At 43.2% G+C, this 27611-nt stretch overlaps 1 protein-coding gene across 1 annotated transcript; it reads right to left on the reverse strand.

Moving 5' to 3' along the window:
- Positions 1-8463: 8463 nt before the first annotated feature.
- Positions 8464-27611, reverse strand: GPI (glucose-6-phosphate isomerase). The gene is made up of 18 exons (XM_069868554.1): positions 27459-27611; positions 23359-23449; positions 22762-22830; positions 20227-20346; positions 19021-19104; positions 18787-18933; positions 17189-17260; positions 16125-16169; positions 15276-15329; positions 14290-14350; positions 12595-12638; positions 12213-12365; positions 11736-11865; positions 11287-11363; positions 10146-10274; positions 9684-9759; positions 9537-9603; positions 8464-8907 (listed from the first exon to the last, which is right to left on the reverse strand). Exons 1-18 carry the CDS (start codon positions 27575-27577, stop codon positions 8784-8786), a joined length of 1662 nt encoding a protein of 553 aa, XP_069724655.1. The 5' UTR covers positions 27578-27611; the 3' UTR covers positions 8464-8783.

Below are 27611 nucleotides of genomic sequence, written 5' to 3' on the forward strand. Positions count from 1 at the left end.
CTGCAGAGCTATTTAGAGACCAGGCTCCTGCTGATTTAGGAACCAACATACCTAGCAGACTAAAAGCTGATTTATGATTCCCTCAGGGAATTCTGCATTTCATCACTGAATTTTCTGTTACTATAACACTTAGCCAACATCCTCATTTCCCCTTTTGCACCTCTTCCTGAATTGTTAATCTTCATTCGGCAAAGTCCATTAAAGGTCTCTTTCTTCCATCTTCCTTTCATACTGTTTGACTGCTCTCCGTATCTTGAATTTCTGCTACATTCCAGTCCTATCAGACTCCTGCCATGCCTGCAGGTTTACGGTGTTGTATATATTAAAAGATTACACAAATTGAAATCAATTTAGAGCTCCAGATTTTCCTGGTTTGGATGTGGCCTATTTTTTCCTGCACTTCTATAATCCAGGAACCTCTGTCCAGCTGGACTCATTGATATCCCTTACAACTTCAGCAGGATTTAGACATTTCTAACCATTATTGAGATCCTATTTTTCTCCTACTTGATCACTACTCATTTTCCCAAACAGCATCTGACTTTCTGGAATGACTCTACTTTATGCAGAAGAACAGCAATGTCTAAAATCTAGGGGAAAATACAGTGTTTTAATGAGACAGATAAATCTCAAGAAGAATGACCTGCCACTTCTAAATATGAAAGCTTAGAGAAGTGTGTCAGGGCATATTTCCCAACTGAAGTCAAGTCTAGCAAGGGAGTCAGCAGGAACCAAGTTGCTGCAGAGCTGGACATGGCCCTGCAGAAGCACCGAGTTATTTTGAGGAGCCTTCAGTCTTTTTTTCATATGAATGCTGCATATTTGTGACCTAGAAATCATTTTAATTAGAACCTATCAGTCATGAAACGTAACAGACTGGCAGCCCAGGAGGCTCCATTGAATGTGACCAAATACAGAAAAAGAGAACGTTCAAAATCATATCAGGTTATCTTCTTCCCATGTGCCATTCTCAACTGCTGGCTTAATAGCACTGCACCCCCAGGGTCAGCTTGACTGAAACTGAATCCTGACTGCATCCAGAACAGCAGCCCTTCATGCAAGCTGCCATGCACTTTTCACCAGGAATCCTAGATAATGTAGAGGTACAAACAGCAAAGGACAGTGCCGTGTGGGAAATTTTGGCCTATATCCATGCACACCAGGAGAGAACAGCTCTGCTCAGCCACAGCATGGGCAGTAAGAAGGAATGCTTTTTCCCACAAGCACATATTCATCACATCCAGGCCCGTTTCCAACATCCCTTTGAGGCTCACAAACATTCCTCAGTTTCCTAAATGCAAACTAATCTTATCTTCCCAACACGTTTAGGTGACTATTTTACTGAATGCTTTCATTTGGTCTGGTAGAGTAATTGCTCACTTACATAACTCACTGCAAGGCAAAGATAACAGAATACAATAAAAATAAATTTCTCTAATGAAGACTGATCATTACCTGTATTTTAGTAACAAGCAAGGGCTGAGCACAGCTTTCTGTAAAGGCCGTAAGAAAACCTACTATTTCGATCTGACTGCATGAAAAGAAGGCAGTTATTCTTGCACTGTGTCCTGTAACTTATCTAACCATCAGAGTGCCATTCTGCATCAGCACAGAGGCAGCCCCCAGTGCTGAAGGAAGAACTGCACGTGCCCTTGTGTAGAGCAGAAAGCTAATGCTCCTAGCCCCTTTGTTTGCAGAACAAAACAAGTAGTGCTTCTTTGGGCCCGATCCTGCACCTTTGCCTGGCAAATTTCAGGCACACAAGGTTTCCTGCTAATGGAGACAGACACACAAACCTCTCAAGTATTTATTTGTTTTCTTCACCTGTGAAGATACATGGGGAGATCAAGCTCTTTGCAACTACAGAATCACCTATCATATCATAAAGAAATCAGCTTGTTTTCCTGCAGCTCCCTTCAAATTAGCTTCTAGTTACATCATGCAGAAGGGATATTTATTATTAGAAGAAAGAGGTATTCTGTAAAGCACCTTGTGATATACATATGCCAGCGTGCCAGAGACTACCACGCATCCACCAGCACCTAAGCGATGAAGACTGCAAGGAGGCCAGGGAGCCCATTCCAGTTAGCGCTGCCATCTCATCTCCCAGAGGAATAAACTCCATCCAGTTAGCGGCTTTACGCCAATAAAACTGCACCAAATCTGAAGGAGATGCATTAATTTCACTGTACTGGTTTAATTACAGAAGTACAACCTGTGAGCACACAAGGCTCCAGTACACAAAGAGAATGTTGCCTCTTAAGGCACTGGGGTAAGATTTAATTCCCTTAAAGTCACTGAAATGACACTGGGGATGACTGAGGCCCAGTGCCGCTGATAACAAATATTCCTGTAGCTGAATCCCCTTGCAGACCAATTAATTACCTCCGTACCCTGCTGGCGTGTTACAAATTTAATTTTTATTTCAAAACCCAAAGCTAAATAACTAGAAAAATCATGTGGCAAAACCAAACTGTGACTTTATAGGTTTTAATTTTTGAGATTAAAGCAAAGTACAAAGACACACCCAGTCAGCAAAGTCTGGAGACAATAAGATGTAAAGCAATCCTCCTCCTGACCCCACATTAACACAGAAATCACCCTACAGCATGCAAGTGTCAGCCAACAACGACACCTACTTATTTCCTGTCAGCTTGTCCCTTTGATCTAACCTGATCCTTCTTCACTTTATTAAAAACGTTCTAATCTTTTGTCTTTGATCTCCCTGTAGGATTCTTCAAAGAGCTTCAAATTAGCAAACATGCAAACAACAGAAAAATGTACTCGGTATCTGCAAGCAACAATGATGTGGTGAGCCGTTTCCTTCCTCAACACACAAGTTTAACGAGGGGCAGCATTTTAAAGCCAAAAGATGCCACAGTTATCTGTTGTTTATTGGCATTAGGGTGGATGACAGAGTCCCAGTTTTTTTACTGGGGGGTGGTTTGCTCTGAAGGTGTAACAAGGCAGCCCAGCAGGGGTAGCAAAAAAGCCATGTGCATACTTCATTCAGCACACCAGATGAAAGGATTATGTCACATTCAAGAGCAACAAAGAGCTCTGTTTAAGTTTGTACCAGGCTGGAACTGTGGGGCAGCCGTTAAAGACCACCAAGGTTTTAAATAAAACCGGACACTTTTAAGTTTCCTCTAGCTTTCCTTGTGGTAAATCCACCCAATATGAAGGGAATGTCAGCATCTCCCAGGAGGAAGATCTGAGGCTTTAAAGATGAAAACAAGTTTAATCTAGTTTTAAATACGCAAACCCCATATGTATATTTTAAATATATATCTACATATGCATATAGAATTTTTACTTACTAAAAGTTACTGTCAAATTTCAGGATATCATTGTATTAATTTTGCTCCAGCCTGGACTTATTCAACAGCAAAAAGTTGTTAGCAAGGAAGCACATTGCTCTAGGACCTACACCATGTCAAATAGCTAGCATCATTCCTCTCCTAGAACTTTAATTCAGCCTTAAAGGTACACATATGCCAAATAAAATTGGCGCTTTTTATTGTCGAACATTGCTCACTTCTGAAAAGTTATCAAGCCAGGTTAGAAAGGTTCTATAGACTACAGTGTAAGTTCCTGGCATGCGTGCCTGCCCCTTAGTGGTGCAACTTGTTTTTAATTTTTCACTCCATGGAGGAGTCTACCTGCAGCCAGGCTGAAATAGCCCAAAATAATCCCCTCACAATTGCAGTTAATAATCCAAAGCCCAGAGCAAAGTCTATTGAAGTCAATAAGACATTCACAGTGATCCATGAGATCCTAGTTATAAACTGTGAGATGACAGCTCTTCCCAGTAAAAGCTCAACACCGTGGAAATAAAACCAAGCAGGACTTGACCCCAGCTGGTACACACGTACCTCGGCCAACAGTCCTCATACCAGGCTCCACACTTCTAAGATTAGAATGGATGAAATCCCCATACCCTTTCCTTTTTCACTTTTGTCATCTTAAAATCTACTATCGTTACAGGTAGCAGGTGTGTATCTTGAGAATTAAACATGACTTAAACAGATCATGATAACTTTTTCAGCTCATTATGATGTAATTTATGTTACAAGGCTATCGAGAATCGCCACTGATACAATTATTTATGGATACTCAGACGATGTCATCTTGTAATACTGGTTTTCTTAAGTGGTTCAGGAAACACCGCTGCTAGAACACAGACTATCCAGCCACAAAGCTATACCAACAGCCCCTTTGTTGTTTATGTTGTCTATAAGAGATTTGGGAAAATAAAACAACCATTTAAAAGACCTATTAGATAATGCACCCAGAGCAAAAAAAAGCAAAACCGCACAGAGATTTGTCTGTACAGTCAAAAAAGGTATAAAAAATTTGAAATCTTTACAGAAAAAAGTCATACTCAAGGTTTGAACTTGTCAAACTCAAAACTTACCCACTCCACTGACTTAAAGGCAAAAGTAGTGTTTTTAATTAGTCCAAAACCACACAGGAATATTCAACAACAATCCGTCAGAATAGTTAATTTTTTTTTTTCACTAGCACTCAAAACTTCCCCAGCAACAAACGATACGCTATGCTTTTATCCTGTGTGAGCGAGAGGGATCTTTCCACCAGATATTGTCCCTTGTGGCTGTTGTTAATGGTGAAAGGCAGAGCTCAGCCTTTCTAGGAATTGCCGCATACTTGAGATTGCTCCAGGCGCATGGTCCCGGGCCAGCTTCTTAGCAGGCTTCTTGACATTTAGCTGTTACCTCATCTGAATCCTCTGTGCAGCCCACTTCCAGACTCAGCAAGTATTATCCACTCCCCAGCTCCTTTTATTTCTCACAGCCTGGGATGGCCCCATTCAGCAGGGACTGATGGGACAGCCACTCGAGATGTCTCCTCCACACAGGACTCACTGGTCCCACAAGTCTGGATTCCAAATATTTCTTTAGAGGAAGCATTACATAAAACCTCAAAAAACATAGTTTAGATAAATACTGAAAAATGTGTTTACTTGTGAAACCATCAAGTAAAATCCAGATACCATGACCCTGCTCACCCAACTACAAACACGTTTGAGAGCACACTTGCTCGAATTCCAAGTACATTCAGCAGGTTTGGAAACTCTTGTTTTGTTGTATAAGAACCTCAGAATTTTCTCATTTTATTCTTTCAGAAAACCCCAAATAAGAAAGAACATTGAAAGGAAAAATTGAGGGCACAATAAAGTCATTACGTTACGAGCCCTCTGGAAATGTTTAGCTCTAGTATTATTTATCTGATCCATTTTGAGAATTTCCACGTACCACAGAACTAAAAAAAACTGAAAAAGCCTCTCCAAGGTAGAGCAATACAGTTACCAGCATCTGAGTTTGACTGAAACAGCAGCCAAAAAGCTTGCTCTTCTCTGCTGAATTCTTAGTAATAATCCAAGTTGCTTAATACTTACCTCTGAAAGTCAAACTGCTTTCCGTTTGTCACACCTTACAGCCCCCAAAATACCGTTACTACAGTGTTCTCTATCGTACGTTATCCTTACCTACTTTCAAAAATCCCATTCCTTTTAACAGGAAAAAAAAACCAAAACCCAAAGCAACGGGAATTGTCAAAGGACAATATAATTCCCTTAATTAGTCCAAGCTCAAACCATTCCCATCATTGAGTCAGGGGGAACTCCACATGTAGCGCTGGATAGCCTGGAAACTGGAACAACCCCATCAAATCCCTGTGAACTGCGCCAAAGGGGATCACTTGGTGATTATTCCTGCCAAATTCTCTTTAAATAAAAACTTGTGGTGAAGACACTTTCTATTGCAATTCAGAGACAGTCTTTTTAGATAAATTACAGTACAAATATATTCCTCCTTCAATCTCATACCGACATGGTTCTATATTAAGTGTATGCCCAGTGGGACTACAGTATGATTTTCGCATAATTTCCTTTAAAAATATCAGAATTTTTCATTCAATACAGCAATTACCTTCTCAAGAACTCTTAAAATGCTTTCATAAACGAATTATGACTTTGAAAAACTATGATTGTGTAACAAACCTAGAACTACAAGTGTAAAAAAAATGGTATTTTATATACCTATCTCATTGGCTTTACTTACACTGGTGGAAGCATCCCACGCAGAATTTCCTCAGAAGCCTTCAAAAGAACCACGTCTTGTGGCTAACGCTGGGTCAAGGATCTGAGATCTTGTTTCAGCTCGTGGATCTGACAAGTTGTCTCTTACTTCGGGCACAGCCCTGTTGTATTTTACCAGTTAAAAAATCACTAGGTGGGACCTTCTGGTTACTGAGGCACGATTTGGGAAAGAAGCCATTTTGTTCTCACAGGAAGGGGTAGCTTGATATTATAGAGAAAGATTTAAACTGGGGCTCAAGTACCAAAAATGGTGAAAAAGTGTTTTTTATTCACGAGGAGACGTGTCACAGCAGAAGGCAGGAGCCGCAGCCCACAGACCGAGCGATGGAGCGATGGCTGGGCAGATACGCTCTCATTTTCCTGGCTTTAGCCTCCAGCTCCTGTCGCCAAAAGGGACTTCCTGAGCCACACGAGTTGTTCGTGCCCCTTCCCCTTCAGAAATGTAACCACAGAGCCTTCCCTTGCCTGCTATTTGTGACCTCTCCAACTGCTACAAGGTGAAAAAAAGAAAATCTCCTTTTAAAGCTTCTTCCCCGTTTTGACCCTGTGAGGCCGCCGCCATTATCCCTCTTTCACACTCCATAAACGCCCAGGTAATGGTTCTGGCGCCCAGGCTGATGAACCAGCAAACTGCTGCGGAGGGGACTTCACTTTCCCTGGCAATTTCGCCCTCAATTAGCAAACGCAGATGCTGAGAGCTCTTCCACAGGCAAGGGCTGAGGGGAGAAGAGAGGATCCTTCCCTCCCCAGCCCCGAGGCCCCTCAGGGGCAGCCCCAGCGCTCACCCTCGTCCCTCAGAAGCCCTGAGGAGGGGACGAGCCCAGAGCCCAGCTCCACACCGCCTCACAGCCCCCTGCGGCAAAGCCACCGCCCAGGGCTGGGGGAGCGTGCCAGAAGGTCAATTAAACACCTGGGCTCATTAATATCCCAGAGAGCAAACAGCCCCGCCGCGGCCGCTTTGCTCTTCTCCCCCTTGAAATCATTCAATGCTTTCAAAATACGCGGGTTTGATTATTATTTAAGCCCCGCTGGAGCAGCACTGCTTCAGAAACAAGGGCTTGATCGTTGCGGTGCTGTCCTGCTTTTTGTTTTGAGTTAAAGGAGGGCAGCAAAAACATCCGATGTGTTACTAGCAGGTATGTTGTGGCTTACATCAAAAAGTTCTTGGAAAAAATACCAAAATGTAGAGTTCAAAAATACATATTGCTGCCTTTTTTCTCTCCAAGAGAAGTTGCTTGGGTCCCATTTACAGGAGGGGAACGAACAGAAGGTGAAATAATGGCAATCAGACAAAACAATGGGGTCTTCCACAGCCTCAGGCTTCAAACCATCATAGGCACCTCCCTAAGAACATCTCACTTGACACCTGCCCCGAGAGAGGATGAAGCTGTGCTTCAGCACATGCTTTTATACAACTGGAGGAAAGGTTTAAAATCTGCTACGGAAACATTATGCCTCCCTCGAGTGGGTTCTCTTTCTGACCGTGTTTTATACTGAGAAATTGCTTTACGAAGCTGATGGAAAGCGAAGCATCCAAGCATTATATACAGGCTTGGTCCAACCAAGTCCATGCAGCCACATTGTCAAGCGCTGTGGAGCTGTTCCTGTGCCACACCAGCCAGTTAAAGCTTCCGCTCCCGCCAACGCAACTATGCAAGCGTGCGTTAAGTTACCAGCTCAGACTGCAGCCACAGTAGCATTTGTCAGGAACAGCTCAGGGTATGAGAATCACAGAGTTCACATCTTGCCTTTCAATGCTCGTGTCTTACCTTTATTAAAGGTGTTACAGAAAAACAGCCACAGCATGCTAGTCTGCGAGCAGAGAGTTAACAGTGGAAGAGAATGAAAGCAGATAAGCAATTTGTCTACAAATGGTTAAGTTCTCAATTTCTTTTTCCTGTTGGAACAGTGATACCAATTTAAAACTGAGACCTCTGGAAGACACCAGCAAAGACATTTCTTCTGCAAGTGATCCCAAGCTTACACTTCAAACACTTGAAGTGTTTGGAAGATGAACATATCAGACACTCCAGAAACAATCTTCCTTTTTGGATAGTTGCCCACAATGGGCTTCCACAGCTTATGGAGAATGAATAGAGATCTTTCACCAAACATTAGTAAACTTGCCTTTTCACATTAGTATCAGAAGAAAACCTGTATCTTGTTCAAGGGCAAACTATGCAATCTGAACATATCTTCAGCTGTAGATTTGATTCTTTGAACATTCTAGTTGCCAGCTTACAGCAGAATCGGTCCAAAAAGAAGTTGGTTTACTTGGCTCCAGGGGACCTGTCAGTCTGCGAGGCAAATGCTACTAGGCCTGTACTTTAAAGAGAGTGAAGTAGTTTTACTCATCCATTATAACTTTTATTTTCTAATATCGTGATTATCTTTAAGGAAGTTGAGGGATAAGAACTGAGGACCATAACAGCAGCACTTTACAGATTACCAGCCACAAAAATAAAGCAACTATACAATCTCTGGGTTTCACAGAACTAGTCATCATTCGTAACACTTGACGCAACAATATTAACTGCAACAAGTGAGGAAAAAGCTACATCTGTAAAGTGCTATTTTTGTTACAAGTGGCTAAAAAAAGCACAACTACAACAGATTTGGGTATTTGGTGGTTAGATTGTCGATGTCCTCCAAATCTTTCATTTCAGGCTCTGTGTTTCTTGATGAAATTGATAAGCCCATTTGTTGAGCTATCATGAGATGTCACTGGAGCATCTGACTCCAGTTCAGGCTCAATTTTCTTGGCAAGTTGTTTTCCAAGCTCAACCCTGCATTTATGAAAACAGAAGAAGAAAAGAAAAACATTAGTGCTCGCAATTTACATTATTTACTATCAGTCATTAAAAATAGGTGCCAGTAAAAAAGCATCTTGACAGTGAACACTGATGAATGTATTGCCCTTCAGAAATTACTGATGAAGTAACTACTATTCAACATGAACAACTGGAGTTCTAACAGCTGCCTAGCTAAACAGCTCTCAAATTATAGCATTACTAAAACTGATGTTCTAGGCATGTAGAGCAAGCGTCCTCTTCCAAATAACTCCTCATGGCACAGGCAGGCTTTGCCTGAAAAAAAATGTTAAAAATCTTACTTACGTAAGAATGTGTTTAGCCTGCTTGACTATTTTACTCATTATTACTGCCTCTTTTCTGTATAATTTTTTATTAAATCAAACTGAACAAATGTCCTTAGATGAAGCTGCATTTACAAAGTTATTGTAAATGACATTGAACAAGGATATATAGTGACTTACCCCCCAAAAAGTCTGTTTTCATTTAAAACTACCCTGGAATCACTCACTCTAAGTACAACACTTTTTTTCACTGTTTTCTCTGCATGACAGATTCAAGAACACCACAGTCAAGTATACAACAAACAGAACAAGGTGACTTACCCCCACTGGTCGTAACTGTTAATATCCCAGACAATTCCTTGGACAAATATCTTGTGTTCATACATGGCTATAAACAGAAAGATTTGTTAATAAACTTCATGAGAAAATCTTAATAAGCACTCATGGATTAGAGATCTGCTTACTTACCAATGATGGCTCCCAGAGTGAATGGGTTGAGTTTTGTAAACATGATGGAATTGGTTGGTCGATTTCCCTCAAAGACCTTTCAAAACAAGAGTTAAACAGTTTTATCTATCACACTGTAAAAATAAGCAGCACAAGATCCTGAAAGCTTCAACCATAAAATTATATCACTTTCACATTTTATGAAAACACAATTAAAAAATCTCTAATGTGATACGACAGCCCACCTTTTCTGAAATGCCTCGAAAGGCTTCCAGACTAGCACGCTTTAGCAGAGGTGCCGCTGGCAGCCTGCTCCACCAGCCCTGCTGCGGTAGAGCCTTTAACAAACCCTCAGAGCCATGAGGCCAGTGGCACCTCGCAGCCACCGGAGGGCACTGCCCCATCAGCAAACTGCACCCAGCAGAGCCGGACACAAGGCCCTTCCCACCACAGGACAGCTGGCCAGTGCCAGAACTCCACTACCTTATGGGGAAGCAGCTTCTCCAGGGCATCTCCACTCAGTCCTGCCGCTTGCAGTTCCTTCCGAGCTTCATCAGCTGTCTTCCCTTTCATCAGAGCCTCAGTCTGAGCAAGGAAGTTGGCCAAAAGGATCTACCAGGAAGAAATACAAACAGCTCAAGCTACTGTTTTAGCAGGAATAGTAATACCCGGTACTGGAATCTAGACAGAGACCTACCTGGTCTACAGTTACAACTCTTGTTTTTAGCACTACAGCAGTAAAATGTGCAGTAGTGTTTACAATCTGTAACACCCACTAATGCTTTTTACCTCAGAGTGCTAAGAGACTTAATTACCATTTTCATAGCACACGCATCCAACAACCAGGAGTGTTCTGCAGGACCCTGCTGCGCCTGCTGACACTGACAGTTATCCTCCCAGGGAGAAAAGGAGTCCACACTCCACACATCTTTCACTCAGTACAACCTATACTTCTATCCCATGCTATACCATATACCTGAAAGCCAGGTGCAAAGACTATTTAAAGGTTACCAGCTAAGATGTACTTAATATGAAGGCAAATCCCCACAGCATGCCCTATACCAATCCCTACCAATATAGGAGTTTTTAGTTTTCTATTCCCTGCCTTATGTTAGCTTGCAAATCCTTATGCAGTTGTATCCTACCAGTTGAAGATGAACTCTCACTATATATTTAGTTCAGTGAAATCTTTTCCTCCTCTTTTACAAAAAGTCATCTTCTAAAGCTTCCAGCTGTACTTGGTGCTACTTAACAAAAAAATTACTATTACACAACTTAAACAGCACTTGTAATCTAAAACCATGACAAGACTGAAATTCAGCGAAGAAACATGTTTTTTAAAATGCAGTGAGGAAACTCTCCAGCCTCAGGAGGCCAGCAGCCCACACCACTGATCTGCCTCAAGAACTACAGCTGCAATTTCTTCAAGAAGAAAAACATCACTCCATTACACTTAATATGTCATTATAATTGAGATATTTGCAAACCTACTGTGAACATTCACAGAGCCTAAATGAGTAGTTTTGCAGGGACATTTTAGAAGTTTCACACACTGCAATACTGAATACACTTCAATGCCTTCAGTCACAGGAGAATTTAGGTGCCCTGACAAAAGTCTTATTACCTTGTGATGCAAGCCATTCCTGATTGGATGTTGGGTCTGGACTGGGATCAGAAAGTCACAGGGAATCATGCGAGTTCCTATAAGAAAAATCAAGTTAACATCCCTCCGACAGGAAAAGTCCTACAAAATCTTCAATTCTCACCCCACTGTCAGAATTACCAGAAGATTCAGCTCCTTAAGAGAATTTTTTTAAAGGTCTTTTGTTTTAACAGCAGGGTCAAGTGACAAGGCAGTTCAGTAGTTTCGTTTCAGCTTCAGTTGACCCTCCTTACTGAAGAGTTAAAACCTTCATCTTGTGGCCTCATGCAGTCACTAATTAAGAGCACCATAGCAGTGTAATGCTAGGTTAGATAAGAGCCCAACCTCTAAACCAGCATCAATATTTTCTCTGCTCTTCCAACCATTCAGAAATCAATTCCAAAACAAATGACTGACCAGTTTTGGCTTACCTTGATGAATGAGCTGGTAAAAAGCATGCTGCCCATTGGTGCCAGGCTCTCCCCACACAATAGGGCCAGTATTGTAGCTCACACGAGAGCCTTTCTTGGTAATGTATTTGCCATTAGATTCCATATCACCCTAAAAGAAAGGAAGGGCAGTATCACCTTTGTACAGAACAACAGTGTTTGTACTAACTTCCATACATGCTTGAACTAATGCTGCTTGCTTATGGAAAGTCCATAATATCAGGGATACAGCTGCTTAATTTATAGACACTAAGATGCTGGAGGTCTGAGGGGATGAACAAAGTAATCTAAATCAACTAAGCAAATAAGCTGATAGCAATCTTGGCACCAGCCTCTTTAGGCCCTCAATTACATCAACTAAGGCAGTTACAATTTTCACCTAGGAACAAGCACTCAGGTTCTAGAACCAAGACAGCTGTACATCTAATTTGCCTCCTGGAACCTTTACTGAGGCCTTACCTGCTGGAAGTAGGCAGCGAAGCGGTGCATGTATTGGTCGTAGGGCAGAAGGGCGTGGGTTTCACATCCATAGCAGTTTATATACCAGACCCCCAGCATGGCCAGCAGAACAGGCATATTCTTCTCCAGCGGGGCAGTGTGGAAGTGATTATCCTATGTGACAAAGGAAATGAATTACACTTTTGATAAAGTGATCTTCATCCCCCTCCCAGCTTTTAAATTGTTTTTACTGTTGTTTTAATCCAGGAAAAGTTTCCCAAGCAGTTGTTTTAGAAGCGTTGAGAGAACGCAGTGAGCTGAACTTCAGCAACCAACCTGCCTCCAGTTATCTTACCAAGAATTCTTATGTGGAGCAAATCCGAGATCAGCATTCCATACTCACCATCCAGTGGGCTCCTGCAAGCAGGTTCTCAAAGTTGTCAAAACCTAAAAATAGAAAAAGTCAGGCTGTATTAACTATTACAACTCATACTTGATTTTTCTTGTAGAAGTAGTCATAGAACAGTTGAGATGCCTTTGTATGCAGCCAAGCTCTGAACTACTAATTGAATTTAAAGTTGTCCTTTGACTTCTCCTGAAATTTGCATCCCATAAGCCAGACATTTTAAAGTTATGATTAAAGTCTGGACTTCAAAGTAAGTCCAACTTCATGAAACATACTTCAAAAACCTTTGCCAAAAATGCCCCCTCAGTTGGAATGAGCAACTGGAAGGAACACAGAGGCATTAAAACTAGATTCTGCATTAAAGCTACACAGCTTTCAGCAAGTTTGAACATTTAGTCACTTCATAGCGACAGTGGAGAGACATCCCCCCCCAAAACACAGGGGAAGGCTAGTACAGCAGGGATGCCTGTGTTGGTCTGGGGAAACTATTGTAACAAGGTCTTCTGGAAGAAATAGGTTTCTCCCCTTCCCTGTTCTTAACAATTCACCTGATTTTTAATTTGCTCTACAATTACGGTATTAATTTTCACTGAGTCCTTTCCCTAATACCATCCTTTCCTGCAAAGCCAGAAATCCTGTCTTCTACAGGAAAAAAAAAAGGAGGTGAAGTAGGCAGCAATCAAAGCAGCAGCTCTCCCATCTTCGGGAAATGAAGACTGTAAAAGCAAGGAGTGCAAATAGACTGGCGTGTTAGCAGTCAACAACAGATCTGTCTGACAGCAGAGATGAACAGTTCATTGCAGACAAAACAGGAAGCATCTGCCTGAAGTTTATTTTGCTGTTCACCTAGTTTTTCTACAGAGGAATTCCACAGAATTCCAAAACCACCAAACCCCAGGTATTTATTCTAACCTCAGCCTAAGGGAGTTCCAGATTTTATTTAGAAAAATAAACATGGTTTTAGACTTTCAGTATCTGACAAGAGTGATAAGGCAATAAATGCAAAGCTACTGGACAGCCTGCTCACCAACAAGCAGCAATTCTCAGATCCCTTTCACATACATTGCATACTCCCCACCTGCTTTTCAGATCTGCATCAGAAATGCCAATGCTACCCCATAACAACAATTAGGTAGGAATCAGTTTAGCAGGTCTGTTTGCTCTGCAATCAACTGCACATACAAAAAGCATTGCTGGATCATCAGGCCCTATAGACTAGAAGAGGCACTGGCAGAAAAAGGAAATAATGAGAGAGGGACACAGCTAATAATGCTAAACAGAGCTCACCAAACTGGAGACAGGATTTCTATGTTTAGTATGTATTCACAAAAACTAAATATTCTACTCTTAAAAAGTTTAGGGCTGCAGGTTGCAAGGTCTAATTTTCAACACTGACACAGCTCCTCATCAAGGAGACACTTCTAGCTATGCAAACAGTTAAAGAGACAGAATTAGACTATTTGTACCTAAGTAGGGGCAATTCCCAAAACTGCATTCACAGCAGTAAAATATCAATGTTTCCACTGCATTACAGATTGTTTTTAGCACAAACATCCAAACACTCAGAGCAGGCTAGGTAAAATCATATTTGCCCCAAATGTGATCCACAATCCGCTCCTGTTAATGCATTCCATAGTTATATTCCTTCAGAAAGATTCATTTTTGGCATCGATACACCATAAGCATACCTACCGATATGCAGGGCAATGGAGAGACCGATGGCAGACCACAGAGAGTAGCGGCCACCAACCCACTGAAAACAAGAGACTGGTTTAGATACAAGTGCAAGGATTTAAAACTCAAACTACTAGGAAATATCAGCATGCGTTCAGACAGTTTTCAGCAAAATCAATATTCTTTCTAGTGATAATTCAGTATACATTACACAGCACAGTCAAGGGGACCCGCAACTGAGAGCAGTCCCTTAATGAAGCCTTAGGCAGGCACCTGAGATGAAAGTTACCCTACTTGTCTGAATTACTTAACACCTGTTGAAGCAGATATATTGAGGATTCCAGTTCCCTTCCAAATACTGAATTCACAGCACGTTTTAACTGCTTTCTTAATACAACCCCTCTAATGGTAAAGCCTGCTCCAGCAAGACCATAACACTATCCAGAGAAAGGTAATGCTCTAGGTAATTCCTAAACACCTTTAAAATCTCATTTACCAGCAACACTGTCAATAAGACATACACCAGCCTGTTCCTGATCAAGCACAAGCGCCATGACTAAGGGCAGTATACTTGAATTATGCATCTGCCACCAAATATCAAATTAAGCTCCCATTTCTGATGTTTGACCTTTACTGGCTTAGATTACATACAGTAGACCCCAGCAGTCAAATGTCACAGCTTATAATAACTACTTGAACGGAGGAATAAGCTAAGACCTATATCTCCTGTTACTCAACAGCTGATTTCCCAGGCAAGAATACAGAAGGCTCCTGTTCAGGCCTGTGACTGGAGGATTTTAATGAAATGGCCAAGAGGCAAGCTGTTTTGCTTGCCTGACCTGTTCTCAATTTGCCTTTAGCGAACAAGTTTCCAGATGTTTCAGTACAAAGGCCACCACTATAATAATCTAGGCATTCCAGCAGTTACTTAACTGTCAGTATTTTCTGAAGTTAGATTATTCCAGCAGTTAACATCTGCCACACAACATTAGACATTTACTTACATCCCAAAACTCAAACATGTTCTGTGGGTCAATTCCAAAGTCTTTAACTTTAGGCTAGAATAAAAAAAAAAGCATATTAAGAACATAATTAGACCTAACATTCCTAAAAAACTTTGTTCTGGCAAATATAAAACACAAGTAGGGTACCTATTCAATACACAATTGCAAAATTACATCCTCTAAATACATAACATCTACCAGAAAAAAGTATACCTTCATTTCCAGAAATCACGATTTCACAGTTTCAAAAACAAATTACATGGACTCATTTTCCAATCAATCTAAATATCAATACAGTCAGGAGCAGGGCCGACATGCACTTCATTTAACAGAACCAGAATGGAAGAAAGGAACTTTACACCACAGTACCCAACAGCCTCAGTTACTCTTTTCCAAACTGTTGTTGGTATTTCTACTTCAAACTTCAGCATGAAGCAGCACATCAGGGTGTATTATACTCATCATATGCTGCAGATTATTCACAGAAGCTACCTGCATCACTTCAACGCTTGAGTGGTCTAGAATAGTAATACTTGTTTACATAACTGCATTCACACACACTTAAGCAATTACAGGAACTACACAATAACAGGACAGTCATCAAGTACAAGAGATCTTGTTTTCATATTTAAGGCTCTAGCAGAAAGCACAAAGGTCCAATCTTGCTACAGCTCATTAACCTAGGAGTGTTTCAGTTATTTTCAGTAGAAAAAAAACACGCTTCCTTTTAAGAGGAAGGTTAATTACTGGTACTCATGTAACAGTTTTCAATGACATGCTTCCTTACTGGATTTTAAGATGAGGCCATCTTAACAGCACAGAGAAATAAAACAGATTTGTTATACTTACAGCATTGGTAGACAAGGCAACAAAGTGCTTGGCCACAGCCGAAGGCTTAAAAAGAAACAAGACTGTTAGATCTAAATTGCTGATTTCTAGTCATAAAGCTGATCTACTACCATTTACAGACAAACAATATTGTTGACAATCATCAGTTATTTCTCATGCTATCAACTGGAAATCTTAAGCACAGACTGGGGGATCTGGCAGCATGCCTGCCTGAAGAAAGCATTCCAGTAACATTCCGAGCCCTCAAAGCCGTCACCGCCTAGAGCAGTGCACTGTTTCCTTAGGAGGATGTTATCAGCTTGGAATAGCACTATCACCACTTGGGAGCAGATGGAGTCTGCTGTAGAGGCACCACCCTTGCAGCTAGGGTCAAGACAACCGGAATTACTGATGAACCTCAAGCTCCAGATTTAGACCTTAGTCTTTCAGTAGGTGTTCTGATAAACAAAGATGAGTGGTCTGCAACAGTGAAACAAGAAATTTCAAAGCCCATTTTCTAAACTCAGTACAGCTACTCTGACCAGAACAGGTTAAGAAGCATCTTTATTACCTAAGCAGGCAGTACCTGCTTTTTTTCTTTTAAAGGCCAGAAACAGAGGAGAATGAGCCAAATAGAAGGTTTCTATTCTTGGCACAGCCACCTGCCATAGAATTGTCAGCTACCACTCCAACCATAGCTTCATCTCTAGTTTTTAAAGATTTGCCCAGAACTGGAAGATAAAACCACAAACACCTTACTCCTGAATTTCTGCATCAGTGGTTCCACCAAATTATTAGCCAGCTCTAACCCAAGTGCTACACTCCAGTACTTCACAGGTAAGATTTGGGGGAACACCACATGACAGTAACTCGTAATGAAAACCTGGTGTTTTTATCATCTTGATTAGACAACAGCCTGTCACTAACCACGAAGCATTGAAATGTTCTGTGAACCACATTTGCAGAGCTATACAGCTTAAGTTTGGGCAGCTACTGGCTCTGCTCCAAAGCACACAATGACCAGGGAAAAAACACACAGACAAGATGCTGCATTCCATTACATAACCCAAACAAATCAGACTTACATCATTAGCAGCATGTAAGAACCACTCTTTGGCCGTTTCTGCATTAGTGATAGTTTCTTGGGTGGTGAAAGTCTGTGCAACAGAAAACAAAGTAGTACATAAAACACTGTACTTGAAACAAGTTCAGGCTGCTAAAACACTAAAACATCGTATGTTCCAGATAATCAGAGTACTCTAGACATTAATAACAGACAGCTGCTGTTAGATTACAGCAAAAACACAGTTTTACCAATCCAGTAAAATCTGCTGCTATATTTACCCATAGATTTAAAATAGCTGATATCTGGAATCAGAATAGTTATTCCCCATTTCCTACGTTCCTTACCCCAAACTTAGGCAAAACCTTGATGCTAAAATATTCTACTTTAGTCTCACTAAGTATGTTTCACCATTCAACTAAAAAGGAATTAATTAAGCATTAGAACAGGATAGCCTAGCTGGACTGTCCACTTGTTCAATTCCTACTTTTTCATGGAGGGACACATTTCTGCCAACACTCTTGCCATAATTTTGTTCTGCTGATTAGAGGAAAACATTTCCTGCTTCACGAAGTGTAGACAGAAGTTCAGTCATGCAGTTTTGCAAGTATCTACAACCATTCTGATTTACTCAACCATCAAAATTTAGCTTTAAGGGGTGAACACTAGATTCAATCTACTCTCACCCATCTCCAGAAATACTTCATTATGAAACACAAGCCTTTTATACAAAATAAAAAATGCTATTCATCCTCTTCCAAATATATCCAATTATCTAATTACAGTCTGGCAAACAGGAACTGAAGTGTTACTCTTTCAGTCTTGCAGTCTAAGCCTTTGAACCGTAATCCCTGAACTCACTTATTCAAAGTGACCATTAGTTTGGGAAGCTCCCTTGTTATTCCATAAGCTGTTGCTTGGCTGCAGCATTGCCAAGATAAGATAATGAGCATCACCATAGAGCGTGGCCAGCGCTACACATGCTCATTTGTTGCAGTTGGTCTTCAGGAGCAAAAAGGTTTGACTGCGCTTTACAAATGTCAGTGACCTCAGTAACATAGTTTGGACAAGTCTGTCTTCATCAGTTCCCTCAGCTAAGATAGAAACATTCCTCAAAGGAAAATGGCAGCGAGCAAGTATGCTTACAGAACAAGTTATTAGCAAGGCAAGACTTAAAGGCAGCAATTCATTAACACAAAAGCCAAAGGATTAAAAAGTAGCCTTAGAAGTAAGAAATGAGACAACTGATCTTGAATTTCAAAGAAATAACTACATAGGATGCTACATTCTACCCACAGACTACAGTAAAAAAAGATTTTTGTGAAAACAGCTTCAACTTACGTTGACTGAGAAATACACTCTAGACGAAACAAAACTGCTCAAGTGTCTTTCTTACTTGTTCAGATTAAGTCACTTTCAGCACTTCACTTCTGGGTCCCTAAGTATTTCAGCAGCGCTACAAGCTTGTACTGCACATTTAGGATGAATCACAACAGGCCTGTTTAGAAACAGTCCGCGCTAGAAGCCCCTGCTCTAGACCTTCCTGTGGACAGATCTCTACTCTGACTGAATCCTTCACAGCTGGAGAACATCACACCCCAGTGCGTGTATTAAACATACCTTTGATGCGATGATGAAGAGCGTAGTCTCTGGTTTAAGCTCAGCCAGTGTTTTGGCTATATGAGTACCATCAATGTTGGACACAAACCAAACACGAGGGCCTCCCTTGGAGTATGGTTTCAAGGCTTCAGTTACCATCAGAGGGCCCTGGATAGAAGCAACAATCAGATTTTATCTTTATTGCAGGCATACACACAAAAAAAGATGCGGAAGATGAATATGACTGAAGCTTACCAAGTCAGAGCCACCAATGCCAATATTGACCACATCAGTGATTGCCTTTCCAGTGTAGCCTTTCCACTCACCGCTACGGACTCTCTGACAAAAGAAAATATTGAATGACTATTGTATACTCCCACTGAAGTCAGCGATTCTAACACCAGAAATAGGCTGGTTTTTTCAGGCATTGTTGCAGAAAGACTCAGAAAACAACTTGCAAGCTTCCAGATTTTGACGCCTACCCTCCATCAAAGCTACCTTCTCAGCCAGACATTAGGTCAGCCTAAGATAGTGGCACCAGTGAAAAATCTTGGTTTGTGCTACCAAAATCTTAATTAACTGAAAACCCTACCATGGAAAAGAGAGCAATGAATTTCTGCGGCCATTCAATTCTTACGTTATGTGAAGAAACTACCAAATTCAGACCAATTAGTGTCAGTTATTGTGGCTTTGGCATTTATCTGGTTGGGACTGGACACGATCCAGGCTCATTTTGTGTAGATTAACAAATAGGAGTTGGCAGTGATACTGGCCATTGCCACTCAGACAGGACTTAGAACAGCAACCAAGCAGGGCCAGTTCCACACAGGCACATTGCAAATGCACTAAAACAACTTGGTGATCAGATTATCACATAAATTTGACTTTGTTGGAGTGCTCTATGAAGTTCTTCAGATAGTTTCATCCACTGATCTGGTGGATGCCTACATTTTAAAGATGTATAGAATCAAATCAAAATTTGAAGAGAACTGTTCACTGCTGTACTTAACTAGGGAACAAAAAGCTTCCATGCTGCTAAAGCTACAAACAGGATACAACCAGAAAGATCTGACCTAAAATAAGAATATCTTTAAGAAATTATTTAAGTACTACAAGTGACCTGGAAGCTTCTACCTCTCTCCTAGTTTTACACAAGTTAATAGTTTCTACTCAGAGTCAAGTAGTTGAAAAATTAGCAAAAAATAAGGCAAAATTTGAATGGTGCTTAATGATTAACAAGAACTAGAGAGCCAATTAAAGAAAAAAACAAGTGGAAATAGAAAAAGAATTAATCATACTAAAACCAACTCCAACTCCATGCTTGAGCCTGACCTATGATAAAACAAAGGCATAATAACTCCTGTGAAGCAGGCTGCAGTCAATGCTTCACAATACACATGTAAGAACCTTGCTGGGTATAGAAGAAATGCATGAAAAATAAGCTTTAGTGGTACTCCATACCTGGCAGAAGTGTTTCATTTTGTCCAGCACTTTGTTTACTTCTGGAACAACATCCTTGCCATCTACAAGTATTGGTGTATTGGAACGATTTCTCAGAGCAATATGAAGTACAGCTCGGTTCTGAAATAAGAAAGGAAAAAAACAATTAAGCTACGCCAAAATTAAACCCATGAAAACACTGAAAACTCAATTATAACAAGCAACCAAAGTTATTTACTCTGGCATTCTCAATTACCTTGAGTACTTCATTTCATATAGGAAGAGATAAATATGTATTTAAACATGTGACAAAGAAGGAATACAAGAGCCACATTCTATCCACTGCCCACAATTAAGTGTTCCCAGAATACTTGCACACAAGATTAATAGGTGGTAGCTGTGTTAACTGAAAAAATGTGCTAGCATGCACTATGTGACATTAATTCTCCAGTTACACACAAGTTAAAGCAGTGAAATTTGGCCTGTGACTCGCCTGTTCAGAAGCATGAAGGAGTTAGTCAATACTAATGAACAAATTAAAAGATTTGTCTGCTCTGCCTCATTGTTCCTCACTACAATGAAAGGCATCGTGAGACAAAGACAACACAGACAATGTGAACTGCCAAGTTATGATTTAAATACCAAACGCTAATTCAAAAATCACCGAGTTTGTGGTTACTGACTCTGAATATGAAAAACCTCTTTCCATTGCTAATTATCAAAGTGTACTCAGGGAAATCTGTGATGAACGGAGGTAATCTCTACACAGCACTCAGCCACAGAATGTTATCGTCTGGTAAATACTGCTCACCATGAGGCTTGAAAGAAGCTTCATATCAATCAAGAGAGGCAGTCATTAAGCAGTTAAACAGAAGTATTTCCTAGATGTGGGGTGGGCTGTGAAGGCTGTTCCCATGATGAGTGGTCAGACACAAGTCCTCTTGTAATGCGTATCTTGCCACATGAAGCTGCAAGTTTTAACTCATCCAGGACAAACACCTGGCAGTGACACGCTTGGGTGCACTGCGAAGGATTTCCACATAAGCACACACCACGCAGCCAATGCCTGCAGCACCCAGTACAGACAAGTCCAAAGAACTTAAGACAAATAGCTAAAAAATGTTGTAAATCAGAACAACAGTAGCAGACAAGTCTGTTCTTGCAATTAAGCAGACCCTTCTGACTTATTGCTTTATTCAGTCATGCTGTTTGACAGCATCCCGTTTTTAAGGTCTCATGACAATTTCACATTGTCCATGTGCTCATATTCCAGAGCCAAACCAAACTGATTTGATATTCTACACCAACAGAGAAAGTTAGACTTCGAATTAGATTTGGTTTGTTAACTTCTGACTGAAAAGGAGAAACAGTCCAGTAATGAAAATGATGTTTCTGGACTCTTCATGCTGGTAATTGCTACATAGAGTTGCCATATCAAGACAGAGGCAAAACAGGGAGCTACTAGCTAAAAGCCAAACATCAGTTAAAGTGCTTTCTGTGAAAACTGCATCCTCCTGAGAAGACTTCAGTTGCTACATTTGCTTTCATGTGGATAATGAAGAGTAACTCCATAATAAACGGTCCAAGATGGGCCAACCCTGTAATAACTGGAGTTACATGAGGCTACTGAGAGGCAATACAGAAGAAAAGTCCTCCAGACAGATTTAAGATTTATCATTCTCTTTCCTCACTTCCTTTTTTCACTAGTTAGAATTACATCTGAGGGATTGACAACATTAATAGAAAAGGAAGGGGAACCATTTCTCAATTAAGCTTTTCTGTCTGCTTGTGCAAACACCTTGTGCAACACCTAAAACAGTCAATAACCAAGTCAAAGGAAATACTGATTTCTGTGAATCCAGCTCAAACTTAAACAGCCTTTAGTATTTAAGGTAGACTAACAAATCACACTATACTGTTGAGCTTCCAGCTTTCATGTTATATTTAATTGCAGAAAAATGTAGAGCTGGTTCAGTGAAGATTTAGCTGTAATTATAACCTTCAAATCTACAAAAAGAGGAAGATGCACATCCTCTTACTGAAACAGGAGGCCAATTTCCCAAGATTGTTTGTAGTCTCTGCTGTTAAACATAACCAAAGATAGGCAGCATCAACAAACTAAAGCAAAAGCCTCATACAATTCTCACTAATACTTTGTAGGTAGTGTATCAAGCTTAATGAATACTAACATTAAACAGAAGCATATAAGGGATACTTGGAATAGAATATTCTGCTCCATGCCCTTTGCAAGACCTAACTTATCTTGCTCTCTACAAAAGAGGGAAGAAAAGAAAAAATAGGCCACCAAAAAATCCATGAAAAAGTTAACATGTGTTGAAGGGAGGACTGAATAGCTTCATTCTTAACAAATCTTCCTCTGTCTTTGTCAAAGCTGTAAAAATTTCTAATGTTAAGTAGCAACGCAAACATTACAGCTCCTCAGCATTTCTGAGTAGCAATTAGAATGAGGTTTTTCAAGGCTTCTTACGCAGATGCATGAACATCCGTAACAAACACACCACTGAGGGGAAGAACCATGGACAGAAATAGCCTTACCTCAGTGAAGTTGATCTTCTCTCCGCTAAACATGCGCTCTCGGGCACTTTCCACACCCCTTGACTTTGCCTGAGGAATGTAAAAATAGATTCCTCTTAAAAATAGTAAGAAGTCAACATGCACTGCAAAGGTCCAGCAACACTAAAGAGTGTCAACATTTACCACAAGACAGTGAAACAAACTGATAAAACTCAGACTGCATGAAATATGAAATATTGTTTCAACTGCAAGTATAGAAGACATCACCTTCTCTTACAACTCCACACAGAAAAATACATATATTGTATTTATTATAATTATCATATTGTATATTTCTATCAACTATTTTATTGCAGATCTCTAACAACGCCACACGCCAGCAGGGTTGTTAAACACAGTCTTTTCAGCGAGCACAAGAGGTAACTGCGCATTGAAAAACAGCCTTGTACCTTGGGGTTAAAGCACAATGCAAAACTCTGGACAGTGCCAAGATTTCTAAATGTGGCCTCCCAAACTCAGAGCTAAGCGCGTATAAGCAATGGGAGAATGATCAGTAGCAGGTGAAAGTTAAGTAATTCAAATAAATTGCTTTATTAATTCAAGATTTTAAAGACCTACCAGTTCCATCAGCATCTTCATCACTTCTTCTGTAACAAGGTTCTTTGAATAATCCAGCAAGATATCCCCATGATCAGAATTCAGAGTCAAGCTGTCAAAACAAACAGGTCCTTTAATTGCATGTTCCTGAAGAGTCACTGTTTTAAGCAAGACAACTCTAACTCCTCCACAGACTACAAAATAATTGGAACCCTAATTACACTATGTCAGTAAAGATGACCTGAGGGCCAAATCGCCCCACAAGCGTCATATAATGACTTTAGTGACTGCTTCAACAAGCTATATTATAGTGTCCACTTTCTGCTTGTGAAAGTCCAAATAAGATTAAGTATTTAATACATAGTTGGACAACCACATTGTTTTCACTGAGCCACCAATATTCTGTCAATAATAACCTTCCCCCAATATATCATAGGCAAAAATCTTACCACACTATTGCTGCTCAAGAATTAAACTCTCTTCCTACGGATACTTTCAATAACTATAGCCATTCTTTGATATGGAGACTTGAATCATAGAATCATAGAATGACCAGGTTGGAAGAGACCCACCGGATCATCGAGTCCAACCATTCCTATCAGACACTAACCCATGTCCCTCAGCGCCTCGTCCACCCGTGCCTTAAACCCCTCCAGGGAAGGTGACTCAACCCCCTCCCTGGGCAGCCTGTTCCAGTGCCCAATGACCCTTTCTGTGAAGAATTTTTTCCTAATGTCCAACCTAAACCTCCCCTGGCGGAGCTTGAGGCCATTCCCTCTTGTCCTGTCCCCTGTCAATATCAGTACAACTTCATGTACAGAAACACTGTAAACCACTGCACAGACTTAAATCCCATTTGTGGAGTCTTATCGTCCACACTGACTCTGTGGAAGTCTGAATTCATTAAATAATCCTTATCCAAAAGCTACAGCCCAAGACTTCAGAACACAAGCACTTCTGGTTTTACACCCGAGATGCAACACCCAAGCAGTCCAACAGAAAGCAAATGAGCCCGCTTCTCTTTACTACCCTTGTAAGTAGAAGTTCCATAGCCCCTCTAGTGCTCTACCACAGTTTTCTACCCATGTTTTACTAATTTACAGTCAAATATACACATTTACTCTAAACCGAAAAATCCAAGTCCTGGAAGTAACTCAGCAGGCTTGCTATGAAAGCACAGAAAGTCTTTCACAGCTCGCTCACTCGCTTCAGACACACATGCCACAGGAAATTACATCTCAAACCTCAAAGCTTCCATGTTGCTCCATCCCCCCAGCTTTCTCTTTCCCAACAGTTGAGCACAGAAATATGCAATGATATTTTAGTGACCACCTATGCCAGAGACTTCACAGGAACAAACCACTGCATACTTGCTATTCCAAACAGATCTAATATGACAGAGCAGGCAGAGTCCACAACGAAAGAACAAAGCTGAACTTGTAATAACAGCAATAACCAGCACAGCCTAGATAATTGGGTGCCTTCATTAACTTCAGGGAAAACACAGATAATCTTCACAGTGTTCTGTTCCATGAATGCCAATCTTTGCTTTATGTTTGCCTGACGCAGCCTTAGTTCTACAATCCATCATTATTTTACTTATATGAATTAGGACAAAAAAAAAAATCAATCTCACTAGACCCAGAGGATAGAGTATCCCATGGAACTCTGCTGATGTTCAAACCACTACTCCTTTGAAAGAGCTGCAGGAAGACGGCATCCAAGACATTTCATGCCAAAAAGCAAGCAACAGCTACCCAGATCCAACTTCTGAGCACACAAGGTGGAACACAGCGTGCACTGCAAGCTCATGTTAAACCCCTACCCCAAGGGAGCCATCCTTTATTTAAAATGGATCCCCAAACCCTGCAGCTCAGCTGCACTCTGCTTCTCTACCCACTCTGCAATGCAGCAGCTAACGGGAGCGCTACCCGGCTGGAACAGGAGACTTGTCACGTAAGCCACATCCACACTTCAGCGGCAACGCTAAGGTCACCTGCAGCATCTCAGAAGGATTTTATCCCCCATCTAAACACCAACTGAAGCTGTATGCAACCCCTAACTAGACACCACACACGGATTCCCTGGTGCCACGTCTGCCATTTAGATTGGAGGCCCCTTCTGATCCTCCAATGGACAAGTCACCTATCAGGGGTTTAGTACTAAGGCGTTACATCTTGCACTAGTCATAATATTTGCATCAAGAATACCCAAGGAGCATCTGGGAGGCGATGCCCCATCCCTGGAGGGGCTCAGGGCCAGGCTGGACAGGGCTGGAGCCCAGGGCAGGCGGGTCAGAGCGGGGTGAGCTGTGAGGCCCCTTCCAACCCCAACTATTTTACGATTCTAAGCGTCACTCAAGCCAAGACGCTAACGAAACGCTGGATGGATGCAACAAGTGCGATCCCGGCCCCCGAGAGCAGCGTATCGCGAGGCTTGCGGCGAGCGGCCCCCAGTGCGGCTGTGCGAGAGCCGCGGCCCGCGCTGTGCGGCCCGGCACGTACCCGGCTGCAAGGAGGAGTCAAGGACGCGCCGGCGGCCGCCTCCGCGGGGGCTCCGCACCGGCCTGCGCCACACCGCGGGGCCGCGCACCCCTCCCTGCCTCGCTCCCCACCACGGGAGGGGGGATCCATCCCTCCCTGCCTCGCTCCCCCCTCACGGGAAGGGGGGATCCATCCCTCCCTGCCTCGCTATCCCCTCACGGGAGGGGGGGGGATCCATCCCTCCCTGCCTCGCTCCCCACCACGGGAAGGGGGGGATCCATCCCTCCCTGCCTCGCTCCCCACCACGGGAAGGGGGGGGATCCATCCCTCCCTGCCTCGCTATCCCCTCACGGGAGGGGGGGGATCCATCCCTCCCTGCCTCGCTCCCCCCTCACGGGAGGGGGGGGATCCATCCCTCCCTGCCTCGCTCCCCCCTCACGGGAAGGGGGGGATCCATCCCTCCCTGCCTCGCTATCCCCTCCACGGGAAGGGGGGATCCATCCCTCCCTGCCTCGCTATCCCCTCCACGGGAAGGGGGGGGCCCATCCCTCCCTGCCTCGCTCCCCACCACGGGGAGGGGGGGGGCCCATCCCTCCCTGCCTCGCTCCCCACCACGGGGAGGGGGGGGATCCATCCCTCCCTGCCTCGCTCCCCCCCTCACGGGAAGGGGGGATCCATCCCTCCCTGCCTCGCTCCCCACCACGGGAAGGGGGGGGATCCATCCCTCCCTGCCTCGCTCCCCCCTCACGGGAAGGGGGGGATCCATCCCTCCCTGCCTCGCTATCCCCTCCACGGGAAGGGGGGATCCATCCCTCCCTGCCTCGCTATCCCCTCCACGGGAAGGGGGGATCCATCCCTCCCTGCCTCGCTATCCCCTCCACGGGAAGGGGGGATCCATCCCTCCCTGCCTCGCTATCCCCTCCACGGGAAGGGGGGATCCATCCCTCCCTGCCTCGCTATCCCCTCCACGGGAAGGGGGGATCCATCCCTCCCTGCCTCGCTATCCCCTCCACGGGAAGGGGGGGGCCCATCCCTCCCTGCCTCGCTCCCCACCACGGGGAGGGGGGGATCCATCCCTCCCTGCCTCGCTCCCCACCACGGGGAGGGGGGGGGCCCATCCCTCCCTGCCTCGCTCCCCACCACGGGGAGGGGGGGGATCCATCCCTCCCTGCCTCGCTCGCTCCCACCCAGGAGAGTAGAGACTCACATCCATCTCTCCCTCCCCCGCCCCACAAGGAGGCGCATCCCTCTTCCTTCGCTCCCACGCGGGAGGACGCATCCCTCCCTCCCTCGCCCCCAGGAGGGTACATCCCTCCCTCCCTCTCTCCATCCCTGCTTCCCTTGCCTCCAGAGAGCACAGCCATCCCTCCCTCACCCCACGACAAGGCACATCCACGCGTCCCTCCCTGCCTCCCGCGACCCCCAGGAAGAGGCATCCATCCCTCCCTCGCTCCCACCCGGGAGGGCGCATCCCTCGGCCCCCGGACGGCGCCTCCCTCCCTCCGTCGCTGCTCCCCCCGCCCCGGGAGGGCGCATCCACCCCCGCTGCCTCCCTGTCCCCCCGGGAGGACACGCCGCACCCCCGCCCCGCTCCCACCCGCCGCACGGGGAAAGCGGGTGGGCAGGGACCCCCCTCACCTGAGCTTCTGGAAGCGATCCTTGTCCGCCTCGAAGAGCTGCCGCAGGACGAGCTTGGAGGAGTTCGCCTTGTGCCACTCGAGCAGCTTCTTGAAGCTGGGGTCCGCGGAGAGCGCCATGCCGGCGGGCGGGGGCAGCGCGGCCTGCGAGGCT

This window comes from Phaenicophaeus curvirostris, chromosome 14, assembly GCF_032191515.1.
Source record: "Phaenicophaeus curvirostris isolate KB17595 chromosome 14, BPBGC_Pcur_1.0, whole genome shotgun sequence".
Taxonomy (NCBI): domain Eukaryota; kingdom Metazoa; phylum Chordata; class Aves; order Cuculiformes; family Cuculidae; genus Phaenicophaeus; species Phaenicophaeus curvirostris.